Raw genomic sequence first — 26,625 nt, forward strand, 5'->3', positions numbered from 1 at the left:
GGAATTATAGGTCAGGTGAACGAAAGGACTTGAGTTCCTGTACGTTGCTACATTTACACCATGAGTCGTTAATCATGAAACATACACCCCCGCCCTCCTTCTTCACGGAGAGAAGTTTATTCCTGTCGGTGCGGCGTACAAAGAATCCAGGAGGCTGTATCGATTCCGACAGCATATCCCGAGAGAACCATGTTTCCGTGAAACAGAGTATGTTACAATCCCTGATGTCTTCCCTCTTCGGGAAAGTTGTATTCCTGGTCGTAGTGTTGGTAAGTTGACACCGCTCTCATATATAATAGTTCTTCCCGGCTGTATGTAATAACCCTGAAGATTTTCTGGGACAACAATGTAAGAAATAATACATATAAAAAAAAAATACTGCAAAGTTTCCTAAGGACTAGTGTGGCATCCTGCTCAAATGCCCCTGCAGCAGAAGCAACCGACCGCTGTGCCCCAGCAAGTGTGGCATCCTCCTCAAATGCCCCTGCAGCAGAAGCAACCGACCGCCGTGCCCCAGCAAGTGTGGCAGCCCTCTCTGTCGGCGCCATTTTCTACTTCCTGAGCGCTCTTGAGCAGGTTTTCATCGAGATTCTCTTTGTACTTTGCTCCGTTTATCTTTCCCTTGATCCTGACTAGTCTTCCAGTCCCTGTCGCTGAAAACCATCCCCACAGCATGATGTTCTGTATTAAATTCTGTAATTTCATCCATTTTGCATTGCTTTAGTAAACTCTCACTCCACTTGCTAACATTGGAAGTCAATATATATAAAAAAAAGTTCTTAAAGGGGCGTGTTTTCTTTTTACCCTCGCAGGTGTTGTCTCCTTCAGACATGAGCTCGTCGTCAGAGCAGATGTTTCACCGTAGAGATGGTATTGGCCAGGTGATGAGAAGTGCCTGTTTTTTTCCAGACGTGACGCTTGGCATTAAGGCCAGAGAGTTCAATCTTGGTTTCATCAGACCAGAGAATCTTGTTTCTCATGGTCTGAGAGTCGTTTGGGTGCCTTTTGGCAATCTCCAAGCGCGCTGTCATGTGCCTTTTACTGAGGAGTGGCTTCCGTCTGGCCACTCTACCATAAAGGCCTGATTGTTGGAGTGTTGCAGAGATGGTTGTCCTTCTGGAAGGTTCTCCCATCTCCACAGAGGAACTCTAGAACTCTGTCAGAGTGACCGTCGGGTTCTTGGTCATCTGCCTGACCAATGCCCTTCTCCCCCGAATTCTCAGATAATTCCTTCGACCTCATGGCTCGGTTTTTGTTCTGATAAGCACTGTCAACTGTGAGACCTTATGTAGACAGGCGTGTGCCTTTCCAAGCCAAATCCAATTAATTTAATTTACCACAGGTGGACTCCAATCAAGTTGTCGAAACATCTCAAGGATGATCAATGGAAACAGGATGGACCTGAGCTCTGAATATTTTCCGATTGCACTGTAGATAATTATATTTGTGGGGTACAGAGATGAGGTAGTAAATTCAAAAAAAGTCCATGCAACTTATTACGCAACTTGTTAAGCATATTTTTCTCCTGAACTTATTTAGGCTTGCCATATCAAAGGGGTGGAATACTTATTGACAAGACATTTAAGCTTTTTGTTTTGTATTAATAAAAAAAAATATATAGATATAAAACCATAGTTCCACTTTGACATTATGGTGTAGGCCAGTGACGGAAAATCTAAATTTCATCCATGGCAAAGTAATTACTATATAGCAAATCAACACTGGATTGGTAGGATGTGCAAAGGATGAATGTGCAAGTTGAGATACTGAGTTGCCAAGGAGCAAGGTAAATAAATAAATACAGTATGGGGATGAGGTAGATTGGATGGGCTATTTACAGATGAGCTATGTACAGGTGCAGTGATCTGTGAGCTGCTCTGACAGGAGGTCAGAGACCTGACCATGTGGTGCAAGGACAACAACCTCTCCCTCAACTTGATCAAGACAAAGGAGTTGATTGTGGACTACAGGAAAAGTAGGACCGAGCACGCCACGATTTTCGGCGACAGGGCTGTAGTGGAGCAGGTTGAGAGCTTCAAATTCCTTGGCGTCCACATCACCAACAATCTAACATAGTCCAAGCACACCAAGACAGTCTTGAAGAGGGCACGACAAAACCTGACTGAAAATATTTGCCATGGGTCCTCATATCCTCAAAAGGTTTTACAGCTGCGTCATCGAGAGCATCCTGACGGGTTAAATCACTGCCTGGTATGGCAACTGCTCAGCCTCCGGCCGCAAGGCACTACAGAGGGTAGTGCGTACGGCCCAGTACATCACCGGGGCCAAGCTTCCTGCCATCCAGGACCTCTATACCAGGCGGTGTCAGAGGAAGGCCCTAAAAATGGTGAAAGATTCCAGCCACCCTAGTCAAAGACTGTTCTCTCTGCTACCGCACGGGAAGCAATACCGGAGCGCCAAGTCTAGGTCCAAGAGGCTTCTTAACAGCTCCTACCCCCAAGCCATAAGACTCCAGGAAAATCTAATCAAATGGCTACGCAGACTACAGTGCCTTGCGAAAGTATTCGGCCCCCTTGAACTTTGCGACCTTTTGCCACATTTCAGGCTTCAAACATAAAGATATAAAACTGTATTTTTTTGTGAAGAATCAACAACAAGTGGGACACAATCATGAAGTGGAACGACATTTATTGGATATTTCAAACTTTTTTAACAAATCAAAAACTGAAAAATTGGGCGTGCAAAATTATTCAGCCCCTTTACTTTCAGTGCAGCAAACTCACTCCAGAAGTTCAGTGAGGATCTCTGAATGATCCAATGTTGACCTAAATGACTAATGATGATAAATACAATCCACCTGTGTGTAATCAAGTCTCCGTATAAATGCACCTGCACTGTGATAGTCTCAGAGGTCCGTCAAAAGCGCAGAGAGCATCATGAAGAACAAGGAACACACCAGGCAGGTCCGAGATACTGTTGTGAAGAAGTTTAAAGCCGGATTTGTATACAAAAAGATTTCCCAAGCTTTAAACATCCCAAGGAGCACTGTGCAAGCGATAATATTGAAATGGAAGGAGTATCAGACCACTGCAAATCTACCAAGACCTGGCCGTCCCTCTAAACTTTCAGCTCATACAAGGAGAAGACTGATCAGAGATGCAGCCAAGAGGCCCATGATCACTCTGGATGAACTGCAGAGATCTACAGCTGAGGTGGGAGACTCTGTCCATAGGACAACAATCAGTCGTATATTGCACAAATCTGGCCTTTATGGAAGAGTGGCAAGAAGAAAGCCATTTCTTAAAGATATCCATAAAAAGTGTTGTTTAAAGTTTGCCACAAGCCACCTGGGAGACACACCAAACATGTGGAAGAAGGTGCTCTGGTCAGATGAAACCAAAATTGAACTTTTTGGCAACAATGCAAAATGTTATGTTTGGCGTAAAAGCAACACAGCTCATTACCCTGAACACTGTCAAACATGGTGGTGGCAGCATCATGGTTTGGGCCTGCTTTTCTTCAGCAGGGACAGGGAAGATGGTTAAAATTGATGGGAAGATGGATGGAGCCAAATACAGGACCATTCTGGAAGAAAACCTGATGGAGTCTGCAAAAGACCTGAGACTGGGACGGAGATTTGTCTTCCAACAAGACAATGATCCAAAACATAAAGCAAAATCTACAATGGAATGGTTCAAAAATAAACATATCCAGGTGTTAGAATGGCCAAGTCAAAGTCCAGACCTGAATCCAATCGAGAATCTGTGGAAAGAACTGAACTTCTGTTCACAAATGCTCTCCATCCAACCGCACTGAGCTCAAGCTGTTTTGCAAGGAGGAATGGGAAAAAATGTCAGTCTCTCGATGTGCAGAACTGATAGAGACATACCCCAAGCGACTTACAGCTGTAATCGCAGCAAAAGGTGGCGCTACAAAGTATTAACTTAAGGGGGCTGAATAATTTTTGCACGCCCAATTTTTCAGTTTTTGATTTGTTAAAAAGTTTGAAATATCCAATAAATGTCGTTCCACTTCATCATTGTGTCCCACTTGTTGTTGATTCTTCACAAAAAAATACAGTTTTATATCTTTATGTTTGAAGCCTGAAATGTGGCAAAAGGTCGCAAAGTTCAAGGGGGCCGAATACTTTCGCAGGGCACTGTATCTGCATTGCCCCCCCCCCCCCCCCCCCCTTCTACGCTGCTGCTACTCTCTGTTATTATCTATGCATAGTCACTTTAATAACTCTACCTACATGTACATATTACCTCAATTACCTCAACACCGGTGACTCATTGACTGTACCGGTACCCCTTTTATATAGCCTGTTATTTTACTGATGCTCTTCAAATATTTGCTACTTTTATCTTTTACTTTCTTGATGTATTTTCTTAAAACATCATTGTTGGTTAAGGTCTTGTAAGTAAGCATTTCACTGTAAGGTCTACACCTGTTTTATTCAGTGCATGTGACAAATACAATTTGATTTGATGAGGTACTCACCTAGAATGCATTTAAATTAACAGCTGCGCCTTGTTAATAGTTCATTTGTGGAATTTCTTTCCTTCTTTTAATGCGTTTGAGCCAATCAGTTGTGTTGTGACAAGGTAGGAGTGGTATATAGAAAATAGCCCTCTGGTCCATATTATGGCAAGAACAGTTCAAATTAGCAAAGGGAAATGACAGTCCATCATTACTTTAAGACATGAAGGTCAGTCAATCCGGAAAATTTCAAGAACTTTCAAAGTTTCTTCAAGTGCAGTTGCACTAAAACCATCAAGCTCTATAATAAAACTGGCTCTCACAGGAAAGGAAGACCCAGAGTTACCTCTTCTGCAGAGAATAAGTTCATTAGAGTTACCAGCCTCAGAAATTGCAGCCCAAATAAATTATTCAACAAAGATCAAGTAACAGACACATCTCAACATCAAATGTTCAGAGGGCACAACGTGAATCAGACCTTCATTGTCTAATTGCTGCAAATAAACCACTACTAAAGGACATCAATAAGAATAAGAGACTTGCTTGAGCCAAGAAACACGAGCAATGAACATTTGACCGATGGAAATTTGTTCTTTCGTCTCAAGAACTCACTCAGGAAACAAACACACACTTTACAATTCAAGCTTCTGCAAAGGAAACCAGAAAACACACCTCTTTTAACAGGGAAATCACAATGAGTAATAGGACACACCTGAGGGTCATTAATGTCTCTAGGACGGGCTCTGCCACCCTCTGGTGACAGGTTGACCCATGAAAGTTATAGCTTCACACCCCCTGCTATATTGTGGACAATGAATAAAGAGTTACCTGTCTAACAGAACACAGAGGGTGTTCTTTATTGGAAGCCTCTCCCACAAAATCCAGGTATAATATCAGGAATTTGTCAGGGCAGCTGTCTAGGCCTTTGCGTAAAGCCAGTGTGTCTAATATGCGGATGACTCAACACTATACAAATCAACAACACTTAACAAACATTTAACAAAGACCTGCAGTTAGTATCATAATGGGTGGCAAGGAATAAGTTAGTCCTAAATCTTTCAAAAACTAAAAGCGTTGCATTTGGGATAAATCATACACTAAACCCTAAGCCTCAACTAAATCTTGGAATGAATAATGTGGAAATTGAGCAAGTTGAGGAGAATAAACTGTTTGGAGTAACCCTGGATTGTAAACTGTCATGTTTCAAACATATTGATACAACAGTAGCTAGGATGGGGAGTCTGTCCATTATAAAGAGCTGCTCTGCCTTAGCACAATCAACAAGGTAGGTCCTACAGGCCCTAGTTTTGTCGCACCTGGACTACTGTTCAGTCGTGTGGTCAGGTATGACAAAGAGGGACTTAGGAAAAGTGCAATGGCTCAGAACAGGGCAGCACGACTGGCCCTTGAATGTACACAGAGAGCTAACATTAATGATATACATGTCAATCTCTCCTGGCTGAAAGTGGAGGAGAGATTGACTTCATCACTACTTGTATTTGTGAGAGGTATGTTGAATGCACCGTGCTGTCTGTTTGAACTAATGGCACACAGCTCAGACACACATGCATACCCCACAAGACATGCCGCCAGAGGTCTCTTCACAGTCCCCAAGTCCAGAACAGACTATGGGAGGTGCACAGTCCTACATATTGCCATGACTACATGGAACTCTATTCTACATCAAAGTAACTCAGCAGTAAAATTTGATTTTAAAAACATATAAAAATACACCTTATGGAACAATGGGGACTGTGAAACAACACAAACATAGGCAAATGCATACAAACACACAATGACATGCGCACTATAGACACATGTACACATGGATTTTGTGTTATAGATAAGTGGTAGTAGAGTAGAGGCCTGAGGGACCACACTTAATATGTTGTGAAATCTGTTATGATTGTATTGTAATGTTTTTCAAATGTATAACTGCCTTAATTTTGCTGGACCCCAGGAAGAGTAGCTAATGGGGATCCAGAATAAATACAAATTCAAAATCTCCTCATTCCCATTCCCTCTGTCATTAAAAATCCTACAATGTTATTTTCTGTATTTTTTTTTCCTCATTTTGTCTGTCATAGTTAAAGTGCACCTATGATGAAAATTACAGGCCTCTCTCATATTTTTAAGTGGGAGAACTTGCACAATTGGTGGTTGACTAAATACTTTTTTGCCCCACTATATATTCAAAAAAGTATTCCTTACCCAAGGACAATTCAACAGGTGACTATCCCAGGAAAATAAAGAAAAGGAGAAGTCTGTGTCTGCATTGATCTGAATTTATTTTCAGGACAAAAGCACATTTTTCTTTATTTCCCTGGATAGTCAAATGTTGAAGTGTTTTTAGGTAAGGCATATGTTTTTGCATTAACAAATCTTAAGAGTTAATTACCTGATTCCCTTTTTTGTTCAAGGTGGGCTGAAGTGTGTTTGTGTTAGCTTTCATTCCAGTGGTACATATCCTCAGTGGAGTGAATGTTTAGTGAGGCCAGATTCACATAGGATTATTTCCCTGTGACTCACACTTCATTTAAACAAGCCCAAGTCACTGGTCGGAGCTTCAGAGCCAGAGGAGCTCTGTGTGTGTGTGTGTGTGTGTGTGTGTGTGTGTTGGTCAGACTGGTAACAGTTTTTGTTGGATTTAGCTTAATGCTGTTTGGAAGACTTAAAGCAGCCCATATGCAGGGCAGCTGAGACAAGGCGACAGTATTGGACTGAATATTGTTGATTGTCTCAGACGGTGAAAGAAATGTTGGGACTGTGAACATTCTGTTAGCACAAGGTGGAAATGCTGTGTGTGCTTGTGAATGGATAACCTTTCTCTTTCTCTCTCTCTCTCTCTCTCTCTCTCTCTCTCTCTCTCTCTCTCTCTCTGTCTCTCTATTTCACTTTCTCTGTCTCTCTATTTCACTTTCTCTCTCTAGTTCAATCAGGGGAGAACTCTCGTTGTTCTGTTTCTCCTGCCTCAGCCTTTGCTATTGCTACAGCTGCAGCAGGACATGGCTCTCCCCCAGGTACACACACACACACACACACACACACACACACACACACACACACACACACACACACACACACACACACACACTCACTCACTCACTCACTCACTCACTCAAGTAAGCACACACACTAATTGTTCTCCTCTCTCCACCAGTGTTTAATAACTCAGAGAGGACATGTGATAAGGAGTTTATCATCAGAAGAGCTGCTACTAACAGAGTCCTCAACGTACTTCGACACTGGGTCTCAAAACACTCCCAGGTCTGTACACACTGTGCATTTTGTTAGGTTACAGCCTTATTAAAAAAATCTACACACAATATCCCATAATGACAAAGTAAAAACTGGTTTCATAAATGTTTGCACCCAAAAAATATATGTTACATTTACATAAGTATTCAGACCCCTTACTCAGTACTTTGTTGAAGCACCTTTGGCAGCGATTACAGCCTCGATACTTCTTGGGTATGACACTACAGTGCCTTGCAAAAGTATTCACCCCCTTGGCATTTTTCCTATTTTGTTTCATTGCAACCTGTAATTTAAATGGATTTTTATTTGGATTTCTTGTAGTGGACATACACAAAATAGTCCAAATTGGTGAAGTGAAATGTAGAAAATAACTTGTTTCAAAAATTCTAAAAAATCAAAAACGGAGAAGTGGTGCGTACATATGTATTCACCCCCTTTGCTATGAAAGCCCCTAAAAAAGATATGGTGCAACCAATTGTCTTCAGAAGTCACATAATTCGTTAAATAAAGTCCACCCGTGTGCACTCTAAGTGTCACATGACTTGTCACATGATCTCAGTATAGGAACACCTGTTCTGAAAGGCCCCAGAGTCTGCAACACCACTAAGCAAGGGGCACCACCAAGCAAGCGGCACTATGAAGACCAAGGAGCTCTCCAAACAGGTCAGGGTCAAAGTTGTGGAGAAGTACAGATCAGGGTTGTGTTATAAAAAGTATCTGAAACTTTGAACAACCCACGGAGCACCATTAAATCCATTATAAGAAATGGAAAGAATAGGGCACCACAATAAACCTGCCAAGTGAGGGCCACCCACCAAATCGCACAGACCATGCAAAGAGGTCATTAATCAGAGAGGAAACAAAGGGACCAAAGATAACCCTGAAAGGAGCTGCAAAGCTCCACAGCGGAGATTGGAGTATCTGTCCATAGGACCACTTTAAGCCGTACACTCCACAGAGCTGGGCTTTATGGAAGAGTAGCCAGAAAAAAAGCCATTACTAAAATAAGCGAACATGTTTGGTGTTCGCCAAAAGGCATGTTGGAGACTCGCCAAACATATGAAAGAAGGTACTCAGGTCAGATGAGACTAAAATTTTGCCTTTTGGCCATCAAGGAAAATGCTATGTCTGGCACAAACCCAACACCTCTCATCACCCCGAGAACACCATCTCCACAGTGAAGCATGGTGGTGGCAGCATCATGCTGTGGGGATATGTTTCATCAGCAGGGACTGGGAAACTGGTCAGAATTGAAGGAATGATGGATGACGCTAAATACAGGGAAATTCTTGAGGGAAACCTGTTTCAGTCTTCCAGATATTTGAGACTGGGACGGAGGTTCACCTTCCATCAGGACAATGACCCTAACCATACTGCCAAAGCAACACTCAAGTGGTTTAAGTGGAAATATGTAAATGGCTCGGAATGGCCTAGTCAAAGCCCAGACCTCAATCCAATTGAGTATAACTTAAAGATTGCTGTACACCAGCTGAACCCATCCAACTTGAAAGAACTGAAGAAATGTTGCCTTGAAGAATGAGAAAAAATCCCAGTGGCTAGATGTGTCAAGCTTATAAAGACATATCCAAGAGACTTGCCGCTGTAATTGCTGCAAAAGGTGGCTCTACAGAGTATTTACTTTTTTTTTTTGGGGGGGGGTAAATAGTTATGCATGCTACATATTTTGTCTAATTTCTTGTTTGTTTCACAATAAAAAATATTTTGCATCTTCAAAGTGGTAGGCATGTTATGTAAATCAAATGATACAACCCCCCCCCCCCCCCCCCCCCCCCCCCCCAAAATCCATTTTAATTCCAGGTTGTAAGGCAACGACATTGGAAAAATGCCAAGGAAGGGGGGTGCATACTTTTGCAAGCCACTGTACAAGCTTGGCACACCTGTATTTGGGCAGTTTCTCCCATTCATCTCTGCAGATCCTCTCAAGCTCTGTCAGGTTGGATGGGAGCATCGCTGCACAGCTATTTTCAGGCCTCTCCAGAGATGTTTGATCAGGTTCAAGTCCAGATCCTGTCTGGGCCACTAAAGGACATTCAGAGACTTGTCCTGAAGCCACTCCTGTCTTGTTTTGGCTGTGTGCTTAGGGTTGTTGTTCTGTTGGAAGGTGAACCTTTGCCCCAGTCTGAGATCCTGAGCGCTCTGGAACAGCTTTTCATCAAGGATCTCTCTGTACTTTGCTCCGTTCATTTTTCCCTCAATCCTGACTAGTCTCTCAGACCCTGCCGATGGAAAACATCCCCACAGCACGATACTGCTACCACCATGCTTCACCGTAGGGATAGTGCCAGGTGTCCTCCAGGCGTGACGCTTGGCATTCAGGCCAAAGAATTCCATCTTGTTTCTCATGGTCTCAGAGTCCTTTAGATGCCTTTTGGCAAACTCCAAGCGCGCTGTCGTGTGCCTTTTACTGAGGAGTGGCTTTCGTCTGGCCACTCTACCATGAAGGCCTGATTTTTGGAGTGTTGCAGAGATGGTTGTCCTTCTGGAAGGTTCTCCCATCTCCACAGAGGAACTCTAGAGCTCTGTCAGAGTGACCATCTGGTTCTTGGTCACCTCCCTGACCAATGCCCTTCTCCCCTGAATTCTCAGACAATTCCTTCGACCTCATGGCTCGGTTTTTGTTCTGATATGCACTGTCAACTGTGGGACCTTATATAGACAGGCGTGTGCCTTTCCAAGTCAAGTCCAATTAATGTAATTTACCACAGGTGGACTCCAATCAAGTTGTCGAAACATCTCAAGGATGATCAATGGAAACAGGATGCACCTGAGCTAAATTCTCATAGCAAAGGGTCTGAATACTTATGTAAATAAGGTATGTGTTTTTTATTTGTAATACATTTGTAAACGTTTCTAAAAATCTGTTTTTGCTTCGTCATTATGGGGTATTGTGTGTAGATTGAGGAAAAAAAAGTAAAGGGGTCTGAATACTTCCCGAATGCGCTGTTTTCTCCAAACAATGGCTTCTCGGGCAATATCTCTTAAGTGTGTGTGTGTATGTGTGTGTGTGTGTATGTGTGTGTGTGTGTGTATGTGTGTGTGTGTTGTTTAGGACTTTGAGATGAACAGTGAGTTGAAGATGGGAGTGATCTGTCTACTAGAGGAGATACTCAGAGATCCAGACCTATTGCCACAGGAGAGAAAAGCTACTGCTAATATACTAAGGTACACACAAACATGCAGGCATGGACAAACACACACACTCAAATATGAACACATGTACACACATACACACAAGCAGCTACTGGTCACATACACTATATATACAAAAGTATGTGGACACCCCTTCAAATTAGTGGATTTGGCTATTTCAGCCACACCCGTTGCTGACAGGTATATAAAATCGAGCACACGGCCATGCAATCTCCATAGACAAACACTGGCAGTAGAATGGCCTTACTGAAGAGCTCAGTGACTTTCAACGTGGCACTGCCATAGGATGCCACCTTTCCAACAAGTCAGTTCATCAAATGTCTGCCCTGCTAGAGCTGCCCCGGTTAACTGTAAGGGCTGTTATTGTGAAGTGGAAATGTCTAGGAGCAACAATGGCTCAGCCACGAAGTCGTTGATGAGATAAGTGTAAAATTCATCTACAGTGCCTTGCGAAAGTATTCGGCCCCCTTGAACTTTGCGACCTTTTGCCACATTTCAGGCTTCAAACATAAATATATAAAACTGTATTTTTTTGTGAAGAATCAACAACAAGTGGGACACAATCATGAAGTGGAACGACATTTATTGGATATTTCAAACTTTTTTAACAAATCAAAAACTGAAAAATTGGGCGTGCAAAATTATTCAGCCCCCTTAAGTTAATACTTTGTAGCGCCACCTTTTGCTGCGATTACAGCTGTAAGTCGCTTGAGGTATGTCTCTATCAGTTTTGCACATCGAGAGACTGAAATTTTTTCCCATTCCTCCTTGCAAAACAGCTCGAGCTCAGTGAGGTTGGATGGAGAGCATTTGTGAACAGCAGTTTTCAGTTCTTTCCACAGATTCTCGATTGGATTCAGGTCTGGACTTTGACTTGGCCATTCTAACACCTGGATATGTTTATTTTTGAACCATTCCATTGTAGATTTTGCTTTATGTTTTGGATCATTGTCTTGTTGGAAGACAAATCTCCGTCCAAGTCTCAGGTCTTTTGCAGACTCCATCAGGTTTACTTCCAGAATGGTCCTGTATTTGGCTCCATCCATCTTCCCATCAATTTTAACCATCTTCCCTGTCCCTGCTGAAGAAAAGCAGGCCCAAACCATGATGCTGCCACCACCATGTTTGACAGTGGGGATGGTGTGTTCAGCTGTGTTGCTTTTACGCCAAACATAACGTTTTGCATTGTTGCCAAAAAGTTCAATTTTGGTTTCATCTGACCAGAGCACCTTCTTCCACATGTTTGGTGTGTCTCCCAGGTGGCTTGTGGCAAACTTTAAACGACACTTTTTATGGATATCTTTAAGAAATGGCTTTCTTCTTGCCACTCTTCCATAAAGGCCAGATTTGTGCAATATACGACTTGATTGTTGTCCTATGGACAGAGTCTCCCACCTCAGCTGTAGATCTCTGCAGTTCATCCAGAGTGATCATGGGCCTCTTGGCTGCATCTCTGATCAGTCTTCTCCTTGTATGAGCTGAAAGTTTAGAGGGACGGCCAGGTCTTGGTAGATTTGCAGTGGTCTGATACTCCTTCCATTTCAATATTATCACTTGCACAGTGCTCCTTGGCATGTTTAAAGCTTGGGAAATATTTTTGTATCCAAATCCGGCTTTAAACTTCTTCACAACAGTATCTCGGACCTGCCTGGTGTGTTCCTTGTTCTTCATGATGCTCTCTGCGCTTTTAACGGACCTCTGAGACTATCACAGTGCAGGTGACTTGATTACACACAGGTGGATTGTATTTATCATCATTAGTCATTTAGGTCAACATTGGATCATTCAGAGATCCTCACTGAACTTCTGGAGAGAGTTTGCTGCACTGAAAGTAAAGGGGCTGAATAATTTTGCACGCCCAATTTTTCAGTTTTTGATTTGTTAAAAAAGTTTGAAATATCCAATAAATGTTGTTTCACTTCATCATTGTGTCCCACTTGTTGTTGATTCTTCACAAAAAAATACAGTTTTATATCTTTATGTTTGAAGCATGAAATGTGGCAAAAGGTTGCAAAGTTCAAGGGGGCCGAATACTTTCGCAAGGCACTGTATATGCTGATGACACTGTCATGTACTCTATTGCTTCAACGGCTGTATTGACCAATCAGGTGAAATGTTTCTGCAGTACCCTTTCTCTGGATGAGCAGGAAGCAGATGCCCAGCTGAGAATAGAAGACATCCTTCAGATGGTGAGAAAACTCCACTATCCAGCAACCCCTCTCATTTACTCACAAACCTCTCTAGGTAAGACATGGGGTGTATTCATTAGTGCACACCGTAGTAAAACAGAAAACTTTTTGCAACGAAAACAAGCCTTTCTTACTGGACAAGTTCATGTTAGTCCCTAACCGTATTGTCCCATTTGATTCTGATTGGTTCCTAGTGATCATTGTAGTTAGGACATTCCTACTTTCTCATTCACCTTAGCCCTGGTGAACTCTGCCCCCTTTGTACGGAACTGATACCTCTTCTGAATTTGCCAGAGAAGCAGTCCCCTGCTACACTTCATCTTGGTAAGAGTGTCTACACTCCCCAGATAATCAACCCCTGATAAGTCCCCTCTAAACCCAAAGCACCATCCAGTAGAGAGATGCCAGTCAGAGTTCTGTCCTACCTCATCCTACACCTCTCTCCATCAATCACGTCACCCACCTTCCTCTTATTTATTTAACCTTTATTTAATGAGGCAAGTCAGTTAACTTGACGGTTAACAATGACGGCCTACCCCCTGTCCAAACCCTAACCCGGACGACCTTATAATGCACAGTAAACGGAGACCTGTGATTGGCTTAGATAGCTATATTTTAGAAGTTTTAGTCTTTGATCAGATAGGTTAACTAAATAAATAAGTGAATTGTTTGCCTCACAGTTAGCCAAGATTCCTACAATTGTTTGCAGTTAGTTAGCAATTGCTTCTACACTATTTTGCTAGGTACAATAGCGCTGACGTGTCAATAATAACCTGTCGCAAAAATGACTGTCTCCAGTTGTGTTTAAATATTACCACTGTGACACTGGATATTTTTGCTCCCCTCTCCCTCCACTGGATGGGAAACTGCCCTCAGGTCTGTCTGCAAACTGATCCGTTCACTTACACATTAAGGGTGGGTTGCACCAAAATGGATTAACTCTTAAACTGGGTTAAATCAAGGTTTAACTATTCATGTTGGTGCACAAAACTTTAAACCTAGTTTTAAATGAATACCATACTGAACAAAAATATAAACGCAACGTTCAACAATTTCAGTTCATATAAGTAAATCAGTCAACTGAAATAAATAAATTAGGCCCTAATCTATGGATTTTACATGACTGGGCAGGGGCGCAACCATGGGTGGGTCTGGGAGGGCAATAGGTCCACCCACTGGGGAGCCAGGCCGACCCACTGGGGAGCCAGGCCCAGTCATTCAGAATGAGTCCCCCCCCCCTCCTCTGACGATCCCACAGGTGAAGAAGCCGGAAGTGGATGTCCTGGGCTGGCATGGTTACATGTGGTCTACGGTTGTGAAGCCGGTTGGACGTACTGCCAAATTCTCTAAAACGATGTTGGCAGCTTATGGTAGAGAAATAAACACTACATTCTCTGGCAACAGCTCTGCAGTCAACATGCCAATTGCACGCTCACTCAAAACGTGAGACATCTGTGGCATTGTGTTGTGTGACAAAAACTTATATTGGACCCAGCACAAGGTGCACCTGTGTAATGATCATGCTGTTTAATCAGCTTCTTGATATGCCACACCTCTCAGGTGTATGGATTATTTTGAGAAAGGATAAAATGCTCGCTAACAGGGATGTAAACTATTTGTGCACAACATTTTTGGGATCTTTTATTTCAACTCATTAAACAAGGGACCAGCACTTTACATGTTGTGTTTATATTCAGTGTTCAGTGTAGTTAAATTGAATCCGTCTTCTATACTAAATTTAATTTAATATTCAATATGAAATGTAATCTATTTGTTCCATTGTTTTTAAAATCAAATTTAAAAGTAGCTTAGGGATTAGATCTAAACTGCCTAAATCTAAACTGCCACTGGATGAGGGTTGACGCCCTCTGTTGGCATTTTCTAAGCAACACATATATTGAAAATGACCTTTATTAACTATAAGTTCTACAAACATATGTTTAGTACTGTTAGAAAGGTAAAAACCGTGGGATTCAGGAACACCATGACAATTACAGAACAAGTGCATCAGCAGGAAAAAAAAGTCTAAATAAATATTTGTAAAAATGTTTTTTTTTGTGGGGTGGGGGTTGGGTTCCCGAATAGTCCCCATGTAGGGGAATAAGAGATTTGAAAGTCTAGGTTTGAAATAAAATGTCACTAAATATCATTTCAAAAGGATACAAAAAAAAACAACACAGACATGTTTGTAAAACTCAACTAGCCAGTTTACTAATTTGACATAAAAGTGCAATTAATTTCACCATTGGCCCTAAGTGAACACCCACTTTGATAGTGATTAGTGCTGATTTGTTTCCATAGAAATAGAATAAGAACACATTTATATGGTGAAGCCATTATGACACGTGTCACTAATCATAGAGGGCTTACAGTTGTGTCACAAATCACCTAACAACCGCAACAGTCACCATGTTGGAAGACCAAAATCAGTCTGTTGGAAGTTCTCCAATCGTCCACATGGCTGGCTGCATTTTGCTACCACCGGAATCTTCGGGAAGATTGCAAATTATTTTGTTTTTCTAAGGAGCCAGAAAACAGAGGCAGTGTAAACCCCTTTTCAAGTAAGTAAATATATTTTTAAATGATCAAAATCAATGTATTATAGCTAGCTAGCTTGCTACAGAACCTTAGTGTGCAGGCTAACTCAAATGAGCTGCTAATGTAATGTTAGCTAACTTTACATACTGTATAGCTGGCTAAGTGGATTCAATTTCACCAGTTTGCTAACTTGATATTAGCTAGTCAGCTAGCTATCTTGATGTATTTATCATTGTAAGTCTAAATTAATTTGTAGCTAGGTAGCTAGCTAACAGCCATGGAGAGGGTGAATGGATTAGCTAGCAGTTCAAGCTTTCAGAAGGGAGAGTAGGCTACTCTGGATAGGGCAGGTACCTTTGTGGAAGGACTTTATGAAAATATTCTCAATTTCCAGTTCCTAGTGAGAAAAACTGAGGACAGAGATATAACAACATAATATTCAGGGCTGTCTAATTTGAGTGTAATGCAGCCTGTTTCTTTTGTGATGCTTTCTGTCCTCTGATACAGACAGATGTAAAGCAGATGAAGAGATCCCAATGAATGCCCCAAGAGAATAAGGGTACATCCTTGTATACCATGGATTCTATATGTACCTAGCACATTTTGTGAACAAAAATACAGTTTAAGTCACACAAAATGTAAACTCAGCAAAAAAAGAAATGTCCTCTCACTGTCAACTGCGTTTATTTTCAGCAAACATGTGTAAATATTTGTATGAACATAACAAGATTCAACAACTGAGACACAAACTGAACAAGTTCCACAGACATGTGACTAACAGAAATTGAATAATGTGTCCCTGAACAAAGGGGGGTCAAAATCACAAGTATCTTGTGTGGCCACCAGCTGCATTAAGTACTGCAGTGCATCTCCTCCTCATGGAATGCACCAGATTTGCCAGTTCTTGATGTGAGATGTTACCCCAATCTTCCACCAAGGCACCTGCAAGTTCCCAGACATTTCTGGGGGGAATGGCCCTAGCCCTCACCCTCCGATCCAACAGGTCCCATTGTCTTCAAAGCGAGCAAAGAAGTTGTTTAATTTGTCTGGGAGCAAGACGTCGGTGTCCACGACGGGGCTGGTTTTATTTTTGTAATCCGTGATTTACTGTAGACCCTGCCACATACGTCTCGTGTATGAGCCGTTGAATTGCTCTACTTTGTCTCTATACTGGCGCTTAGCTTGTTTAATTGCCTTGCGGAGGGAATAGCTACACTTGCTTGTATTCGATCATGTTTCCCTTTTTCGTTTTGCACGGATGCTGCCATAATGTCAGGATGAGCCTGCAGGTAGGGTACCACATGAGGGAGGAGGATGTCTTCCCTGTAACGTACAGCGTTGAGATTGCCTGCAATGACAACAAGCTCAGTCCAATGATGCTGTGACACAACGCCCCAGACCATGACGGACCCTCCACCTCCAAATTGATCCCACTCCAGAGTATAGGCCTCGGTGTAACGCCCATTCCATTCGACGATAAACATGAATCCGACCATCACCCCTGGTGAGACAAAACCGTGACTCGTCAGTGGAGAGCACTTTTTGCCAGACCTGTCTGGTCCAGCGACGGTGGGTTTGTGCCCATAGGCGATGTTGTTGCCGGTGATGTCTGGTGAGGACCTGCCTTACAACAGGCCTACAAGCCCTCAGTCCAGCCTCTCTCAGCCTATTGCAGACAGTCAGCACTGATGGAGGGATTGTGCGTTCCTGGTGTAACTCGGGCAGTTGTTGTTTCCATCCTGTACCTGTCCCACAGGTGTGATGTTCGGATGTACTGATCCTGTGTAGGTGTTATTACACGTGGTCTGCCACTGCAAGGACGATCAGCTGTCCGTCCTGTCTCCCTGTAGCGCTGTCTTAGGCGTCTCACAGTACGGACATTGCAATTTATTGCCCTGGCCACATCTGCAGTCCACATGCCTCCTTGCAGCATGCCTAAGGCATGTTCACGCAGATGAGCAGGAACCCTGAGAGTCAGTAGAAAGGCCTCTTTAGTGTCCTAAGTTTTCATAACTGTGACCTTAACTTCTTCGATATAGGGGGCGCTCTTTTAATTTTTGGATGAAAAAACGTTCCCGTTTTAAACAGGATATTTTGTCACGAAAAGATGCTCGACTATGCATATAATTGACAGCTTTGGAAAGAAACCCCCCTGACGTTTCCAAATCTGCAAAGATATTATCTGTGAGTGCCACAGAACTGATGCTACAGGCAAAACCAAGATGAAATTTCAAACAGGAAATGCCCCAGATTTTGAATGCGCTTTGTTCCAATGTCTCCTTATATGGCTATGAATGCGCAAGGAATGAGCCTACACTTTCTGTCGTTTCCCCAAGGTGTCTGCAGCCTTGTGACGTATTTGTAGGCATATCATTGGAAGATTGACCATAAGAGACTACATTTACCAGGTGCTCCGTCTGGTGTCCTCCGTTGCAATTATTGCATAATCTCCAGCTGCGTCTATTTTACCATTTGCTTCAGAGGAGGAACCAAACTGCCACGAATGACTTATCATCGAATAGATATGTGAAAAACACCTTGAGGATTGATTCTAAACAACGTTTGCCATGTTTCTGTCGATATTATGGAGTTAATTTGGAAAAAAAGTTGTAATGACTGAATTTTCGTTTTTTTTTCTTATCCAAACGTGATGAACAAAACGGAGCCATTTCTCCTACACAAATAATATTTTTGGAAAAACTGAACATTTGCTATCTAACTGAGAGTCTCATTGAAAACATCTGAAGTTCTTCAAAGGTAAATTATTTTATTTGAATGCTTTTCTTGTTTTTGTGAAAATGTTGCCTGCTGAATGCTAGGCTTAATGCTATGCTAGCTATCAATACTCTTACACAAATGCTTGTGTAGCTATGGTTGAAAAGCATTTTTTGAAAATCTGAGATGACAGTGTTGTTAACAAAAGGCTAAGCTTGTGAGCCAATATATTTATTTAATTTCATTTGCGATTTTCATGAATAGTTAACGTTGCGTTATGGTAATGAGCTTGAGGCTATAATTACGCTCCCGGATACGGGATTGCTCGACGCAACATTAATTGCCTACCTTCTGTAAGCTGTTAGTGTCTTAACGACTGTTCCACAGGTGCATGTTCATTAATTGTTTATGGTTCATTGAACAAGCATGGGAAACAGTGTTTAAACCCTTTACAATGAAGATCTGTGAAGTTATTTGGATTTTTACTCATTATCTTTGAACGACAGAGTCCTGAAAAAAATATGTTTATTTTTTTGCTGAGTTTATAAACCTATTAGAAATGGAACAGGCCAACCCTGCTGGGTGTGCATGCGTCTGTTCCAGCCCAGCACTAACACACCTGATTCAATGTATAAAACCTAATTAGTTATCTTGTTATGGGTATGTGGGACGCTACCATCCCACCTGGCCAACATCCGTTGAAATTGCAGAGCGCCAAATTCAAAAATAGAAATACTCATAATAAAAATTCATAAAACATACAAGTGTTATACATCGGCTTAAAGATTAACTTCTTATTAATTCAACCGCGGTGTCAGATTTCAAAAAGGCTTAATGGCGAAACCATAACATGTGATTATCTGACGACAGCGCCCAGCACACAAAATATTACAAACAGTTACCAGCCAAGTATTGGAGTTACAAAAGTCAGAAATAGCGATAAAATTAATCACTTACTTTTGATGATCTTCATATGGTTGCACTCACAAGACTCCCAGTTTCACAATAAATGTTTGTTTTGTTTGATAAAGTCCCTCTTTATATCCAAAAACCTCAGTTTTGTTGGCGCGTTTTGTTCAGCAATCCAATGGCCCAAAGGCAGTCACAACAGGCAGATGAAAAATCCAAATAGTATCAGTAAAGTTCATAGAAACATGTCAAACGATGTTTATAATCAATCCTCAGGTTGTTTTTAGTCATAATAATCAATAATATTTCAACCCGACAATAGCTTCGTCAATATAAAAGAAAAACAAGAAAGGTGTGCTCTCGGTCGTGCGCAGCAAACAGGTCTGGGGACTTCCCAGGGTCCACTCACTCAGTGGTCTTACTCCCTCATTTTTCAGAATACAGGCCTGAAACAATTTCTAAAGGCTGTTGACATCTAGTGGAAACCATGGGAAGTGCCATTTTAGTATTAAGTCATGGGATACTGTATAGGCATTCAATATAAAACTACAAACATAAACAAATCCCACTTCCTGGATGGATTTTTCTCATGTTTTCGTCTGCCATATCAGTTCTGTTATACAGACATTATTTTAACCGTTTTGGAAACTTTAGAGTGTTTTCTATCCAAATGATATGCATATCCTAGGTTCTGGGCCTGAGTAGCAGGCAGTTTACTTTGGGCACGCTTTTCATCCAGAGGTGAAAATAGTGCCCCCTGAGGTTAATAATCAAGTGTGCTATTGCTGAGCTGGAACAGATGTCTGGACCCCCCGTAGGTCAGGGATCAGTGGAGTGGATTGTTCTAAGCTTGTGGCTGTCTTGAACCCTACTGTTTGTTGTTATCAATCTTCCCTGCGACCTGCCCTGTCTGGATCTGCGAGGAGTAACAGCGTGTATGTTGTTACCATGACAAAGACCAAAGCCAGTGGGAGTACCGTTGAGGACAGTGGTGTCTCTCTATCACCTGTGAAGGATATTTTAAGCGAACAAAAATAGTTTTACAAACAGTTGTTACAACGACACGAAATAGCTTCAAGTGTTTTGTCCAAAAACTGGTGGAGTCAGCTTATAAAATAATGGACGACCTGACCAGAGTGGTCCAGGACCTGAAGAACAGTTTGCAGTTCTCCCAGGGTCAGCTCGATTCAGTTTAAACAGGAGAATGTCAAGATGACAGCAATCTGTAAGTTATTGAGAGAGGACCTCAGTTCTGTATGTGAATCCATGATAACAGTGAGAAATCAGATTATCTCAAAGGACAATCAAGGTGGAACAACATGGTTGTGGACAGAATTGCAGAATCTCCACATGAGACCTGGATGGTGGGAAATTATCTCGGAAAAACTCAAGATGGACCACAGGAAGATTGAGGTGGAGCACGCCCACAGGACTGGAAAACCCACCACCAACCCATGTGATAGGCCCAGGCTTACAGTGGTCAGATGGTCAAGATAGTGGTCAAGTTCCTGAGGTTCAGGAAAGAGCCAAGAACTCGAGAGGAATGGATATATTCCTCAACGAGGACTATTTGAAGCTATCCTGAATCAGCGGAATGAATGCACACCTGATCACGCGTAAACACTCTCACCTCTTCCCTTCGCTTGTGAACTTCAATGCACAACGCATCAGCGTGACCAGGCAAAAAAAAAACGTTCTAAGCCAAACCCCTACACACAGCCTACATCGGTGTCACCATATTAGCTAAAGTACTGTCATAGTCAGCATAGCTAATAGAACTAACGCGTTAGTAAACCCTCTACAATCATGCAGTAACATTACAGTGTGCAATTACACATTACAGTAAGCAGTTACACCGGCGGGCCCTGATGGCAATAAATTAGTAAAACCGAAAGCTTACCTTGACTTGGAAGAGTTCCAGTGTTGTGTTGGATAGTCAAATCAAATCAAATTTTATTGGTCACATACACATATTTAGCAGATGTTATTGCGGGTGTAGCGAAATGCTTGTGTTCCTAGCTCCAACAGCTCAGTAATATCCAACAATTCACAACAATACACACAAATCTAAAGTTAAAGAATGGAATTAGAAATATATTAGTATTAGGACGAGGAATGTCGGAGTGGCATTGACTAAAATACAGGAGAATAGAATACAGTATATACATACGAGATGAGTAAAGCAGTATGTAAACATTATTAAAGCGACTAGTTTTCCATTATTAAAATGATAATGATTCCATGTCTATGCAGCAGCCTCTAAGGTGCAAGGTTGAGTAATCTGGTGGGAGCCGGCTATCAATGGCTATTTTATAGTCTGATGGCCTTGATGCACCTATACTGACCGCCCCTTCTGGATGGTAGCGGGGTGAACAGGTCGTGGCTCGGTTGGTTGATGTCCTAGTTGATCTTTTGGGCCTTCCTGTGACATCGGGTGCTGTAGGTGTCCTGGAGGGCAGGCAGTGTGCCCCCGGTGATGCGTTGGGCAGACCGCATAACACTCTGGAGAGTCCTGCAGTTGCGGGCAGTGCAGTCGCCGTAGCAGGTGTCGATACAGCCCGACAGGATGCGCTCAATTCTGCATCTGTAAAAGTTTGTAAGGGTCTTAGGGGCCAAGCCAAATTTCTTCAGCCCCCTGAGAGATGCCGTTGCGCCTTCTTCACCACAATGTCTGTGTGGATGGACCCTTTCACATCGTCGGTGATGTGTACGCCATGGAACTTGAAGCTTTTCAACTTCTCCACTGCGGTCCCATCGATGTGGATAGGAGCATGCTCTCTCTGCAGACTAGGATAGGGAGAGATTGAATATGTCCTTAAACACTCCAGTCAGCTGGTCGGAGCATCCTCTGAGGACGCAGCTAGGGATGCCGTCTGGGCCGGCAGCCTTGTGAGGGTTAACACGCTTTAAATGCATTACCCATGTCGGACACTGAGAACGAAAGCCCGCAGTCCATAGGAGTTGGCCGCATCGGTGGCACTGTGTTATCCTCAAAGTGGGCAAAGAAGGTGTTTAGCTTGTCCAGGACCATGACGTCGGTGTCCACGGTGTGGCAGGTTTTCCCATTGTAATCCGTGATTGTCTGTAGACAATCGTCTCGTGTCTGAGCTTTTGAATTGCGACTCCACTTTTTCTCTGTACGGACGTTTTGCCTGTTTGATTGCCTTACGGAGGGAATAACTACACTGTTTGTATTCAACCATATTCCCAGTCACCTTGCCATGGTTACATGCGGTGGTTCACTTTTTCAGTTTTGCACGAATGCTGCCATCTATCCACAGTTTCTGATTTGGGTAGGTTTTAATAGTCCCAGTGGGAACAACATCCACTATAACTTTCCTGATGAACACAATCACTTTCTCAGTGTTTGAGGCTACCTGGAACATTTCTCAGTCAGCGTGATCAAAACAATCTTGAAGCATGGATTCCGATTGGTCAGACCAGCGTTAAATAGACCTTAGCAGGGGTACTTCCTGTTTGAGTTCCTGCGCATAGGAAGGGATAAGCAGAATGGAGTCATGTTGGAGTAGCAGTGGTCGAGTGTTTTATTAACTTGAATACTACAGTCAATGTGTTGATAGAACTTTGGTAGCGTTTTCCTCATTTGCTTTGCTAAAATCCCCAGCTACAATAAATGCGGCCTCAGGATATGTGGTTTCCAGTTTGCATAAAGTCCAGTGTAGTTCCTTGAGGGCCATTGTGGTATCGGCTTGAGGGGGAATATACACGGCTGTGACTATAACCGAAGAGAATTCTCTTGAGAGGTAATACGGTCGGCATTTGATTGTGAGGTTTTCTAGGTCGGGTGAACGTTATCACAATCACACCATGAGTAGTAAATCATGAAGCATACACCCCCACCTTTCTTCTTCCCGGAGAGTTCTTTATTCCTGCCTGCGCAATGTACTGAGAACTCAGCTGGCTGTACGGAGACAGTATATCTGGAGAGAGCCACGATTCCGTGAAACAGAGTATGTTACAGTCCCTGATGTCTCTCTGGAAGGAGATCCTTGCTCTGAGCTCATCTACTTTATTGTCCAGAGACTGAATATTACAGAGTAATGTACTTGGATGTGGTGGATGGTGTGGTGGATGTGGTGGACCTCCTGAGTTGGACTAGAAGTCTGCTCCGAATACCTCTTCTCTGCCGGCATCGTCTTGGAGCAGCGTCTGGGAAAAGTAAAATTGCCCTGGGGGGTACAAACAAAGGATCCAATTCGGGAAAGTCATATTCCTGGTCGTAATGCTGGTAAGTTACTGCCGCTCTAATATTCAAAAGTTATTTCCGGCTGTATGTAATAACATAACAATCTTGCTAGACTAATAATGTCATAAATAACATACAAAAAAATAAAAAATACTGCAAGCTTTTTGCTTCTGTCAGCGCCATCAAAGCCATCTAGCTAACATATCATCCGTCTGTTTGAGCAGGGTATTTTAGTAAGGGAAACTGAAAGTGAGAAAAAAAATACACTCTATTTCTGTCTTGCTTCTCCTTCATTTTGGTAGAAATGTATTTGTTTAAAATTGTTAAACTATTGTCTTTCTCTTTCTTTGAGTCAACTACTCACCACATTTTATGCATGGCAGTACTATCTAGCTTTAGCTTATGCTTTCAGTACTAGATATAAGGGCACAAGGCGAGACCCAGATGCAGACACAGGAGGCAGATGGTTAGAGTCTTTGTAGTTTATTTATAATCCAAATGAGTAGGCAGGAGAATGGTCGTGGACAGGCAAAAGGTCAAAACCAGATTCTGAGTCCAAGAAGTAAAGAGTGGCAGACAGGCTCGATGTCAGGGCAGGCAGAAGGGTCAGGCAGGCGGGTACGGAGTCCAGAAAAAACAGGCAAGGGTCAAAACCGGGCAGACTAGAAAAAGAGAATAGAAAAAAGGAGCACGGGAAAACACGCTGGTTGACTTGAAAACATACAAGACGAACTGGCACAGAGAGACAGGAAACACCGGGATAAATACACTGGGGAAAATAAGTGACACCTGGAGGAGGAGACAATCACAAGAACAGGTGAAACAGATCAGGGCGTGACTAGATTTATTATCTGATCCTTTGATTGGGTGGAAAACATGTAAGTTCATGCTGCAAGAGCTCTGATAGGTTGAATGATGTCCTCTGGAATTTTTTTATAATTACTGTGTAAGTCTATGGAAGAGGGTGAGAACCATGAGCCTCCTAGGTTTTGCATTGAAGTCAATGTACCCAGAGGAGAACGGAAGCCAGCGGTTCTCTGGCTACACCATGGTGCCCCCCTACAGAGTGCTGTTGAGGCTACTGTAGACCTTTGCAAAATAGTGTATTTTAATCAATTATTTGGTGACGTATTTTATATTATTTTATATTTTGTATAGTTTTATCTAAAAATAATAACTTTTTAAATGTTTTACCATTTTTATTTGTATGAAATTCACTGAGGAGGATGGTTCTCCCCTTCCTCCTCTGAGGAGCGTCCACTGACTGACGTGTATGTGTAACTGATAGATGCATACACACGTCTTTTGTCTGTAATGTATTTTTTGATATATGTTGGACCCCAGTAAGACTAGCTGTCATCATTGACGTCTGCTAATGGGGATCTTAATAAATCAAATCATAACCTATGGTGTTTACTTTTTTTGTTAACCTGAAATTATGTTTAAGTAATAATAGCCTACTTGTTCCTAAAATGTCTTGACATATGAGTTACTTATACACTTTGAAATGATGTGATATACTGTTGATTCGTTGAAGTTAACAAGTTTAAACACTTAACTTAACTATTATTCAAGATGAACTAGTGTTGCTGTTGATAAATCACAGATCACAATCCTGCAATAAAGAGGGGAAGTGAATCTGTCTCTTATTTGTCTGTTTCTTTGTTTTCTCAAATGAACATTACCTTTTTGTTCAGTCATAAGCCCTCCAATTCGTTTTATTTGATTGTCACAATTTTTGGGATATCAGCCTTGTAAACCCATTTTGTAGCTGATAATGGCATGCAGCACCAATGCATCCATAGACCTACAGCAGTGGTTCCCAACTCCAGTCCTTGAGTACCCCCTTGAGCACACATTTTTGTTGTAGCCCCGGACAAACATACCTGATTCAAATCATCAAGTTGACAAGTTGAATCAGGTGTGTTTGTCCAGTGCTACAATAAACTGGGTAAATTAGGGGGGCTCTAGGACCAGAGTTGGGAACAACTGGCCTACAGTATGATGGCATTAGCCTTATGGGTATTTGCAATGCAGCCCTTTAAATTGTGCATCTGGAGCAGAGAATAGCTTAACTCACATATTGTTCAGTTACAGTACCAATCAAAAGTTTGGACACACCTACTCATTCAAGGCTTTTTCTTAATTTTTTACTGTTTTCTACATTGTAGAATAATAGTGAAGACAGCACTACGAAATAACACATATCGAATCACGTAGATACCAAAAAAGTGGTAAACAAATCAAAATGTATTTTAGATTTTAGATTCTTCAAAGTAGGCACCCTTTGCCTTGATGACAACTTTGCACCCTCTTGGTATTCTCTCAACCAGCTTCATGAGGAATGCTATTCCAACAGTCTTGAAGGAGTTCCCACATATGCTGAGCACTTGTTGGCTGCTTTTCCTTCACTCTGCGGTCCAACTCCAAAAAAAACCTTGAATGACTAGATGTGTCCATACTTTTGATTGGTACTATTTGTTGTTGAATGCTGTTGAATGCCGAAAGCTGAACTCAAATCAAGAGAGACCTCGGTTTATTGTTTTTGTAAAGCTGACAGTGTTTTTATATATTTTCATTTTATGTTGGCTCTGTTGGGCTTAGTTGCTGCTGTCTGTCCCGGGATCCCTCCAGATTCCGCAGAGGGGGAGACACACGTTAGCCCAGCTAGCCTAGCTGGCTCGGCGGTCTCAAATGGAGATCGCTATTGAACGTTTCCAGCGCTGCAGGAGCTGTGTTAACTTTGCTTTGTTCCGGGACAATGTGGACTGCGCTGACTTTCAAAAGCAAAATGACACAAGCTACTGGGGAATTCACACCCAACTACTTTTTATTTTTCATCCACCCCAGTAGCTGGACGCCGCTCTGGTCTGGTGGAAGTGTCGCCGCCGTGTTGGCTCTCCACAGCCAACTGGCCGGTGCTCAGCAGGTTCCATAAATGAAGGGGTCTCCTCCTTCCCTGGAGAACAGAGCTGTTAATCAATCAATCAGCCATGGCGATACGTCCCTCGCCGTGGAAGTCGAGGAAAGCGTCCTCTGGCAATGGTGGTCTCCTTGGAGATGTTGAGCTTGGACTTGACACAGACTAGAAACGGCTTTGTGTTTCTGGTATGTGATTTCAAAGGTTCCAGAGTTACCAGCACCTTCTTTTTTGGGGGCTTCCCATTCAAGATCGGATCCGGAGGTACCTGCATC

At 42.4% G+C, this 26,625-nt stretch overlaps 1 protein-coding gene across 1 annotated transcript in view; it reads left to right on the forward strand.

The window, feature by feature from the left end:
* LOC139411224 (Ras protein-specific guanine nucleotide-releasing factor 2b) overlaps positions 1-26,625 on the forward strand; it is a 202,004-nt gene that overhangs the window by 159,774 nt on the left and 15,605 nt on the right. Inside the window, exons 19-22 of the mRNA XM_071157235.1 lie at positions 7,374-7,463; positions 7,604-7,710; positions 10,772-10,884; positions 12,998-13,061. Coding sequence (XP_071013336.1) covers positions 7,374-7,463; positions 7,604-7,710; positions 10,772-10,884; positions 12,998-13,061 — 374 coding nt within the window. The remainder of the gene's footprint in view (positions 1-7,373; positions 7,464-7,603; positions 7,711-10,771; positions 10,885-12,997; positions 13,062-26,625) is intronic.

The sequence above is a fragment of the Oncorhynchus clarkii genome, chromosome 6 (genome assembly GCF_045791955.1).
Source record: "Oncorhynchus clarkii lewisi isolate Uvic-CL-2024 chromosome 6, UVic_Ocla_1.0, whole genome shotgun sequence".
Taxonomy (NCBI): Eukaryota; Metazoa; Chordata; class Actinopteri; order Salmoniformes; family Salmonidae; genus Oncorhynchus; species Oncorhynchus clarkii.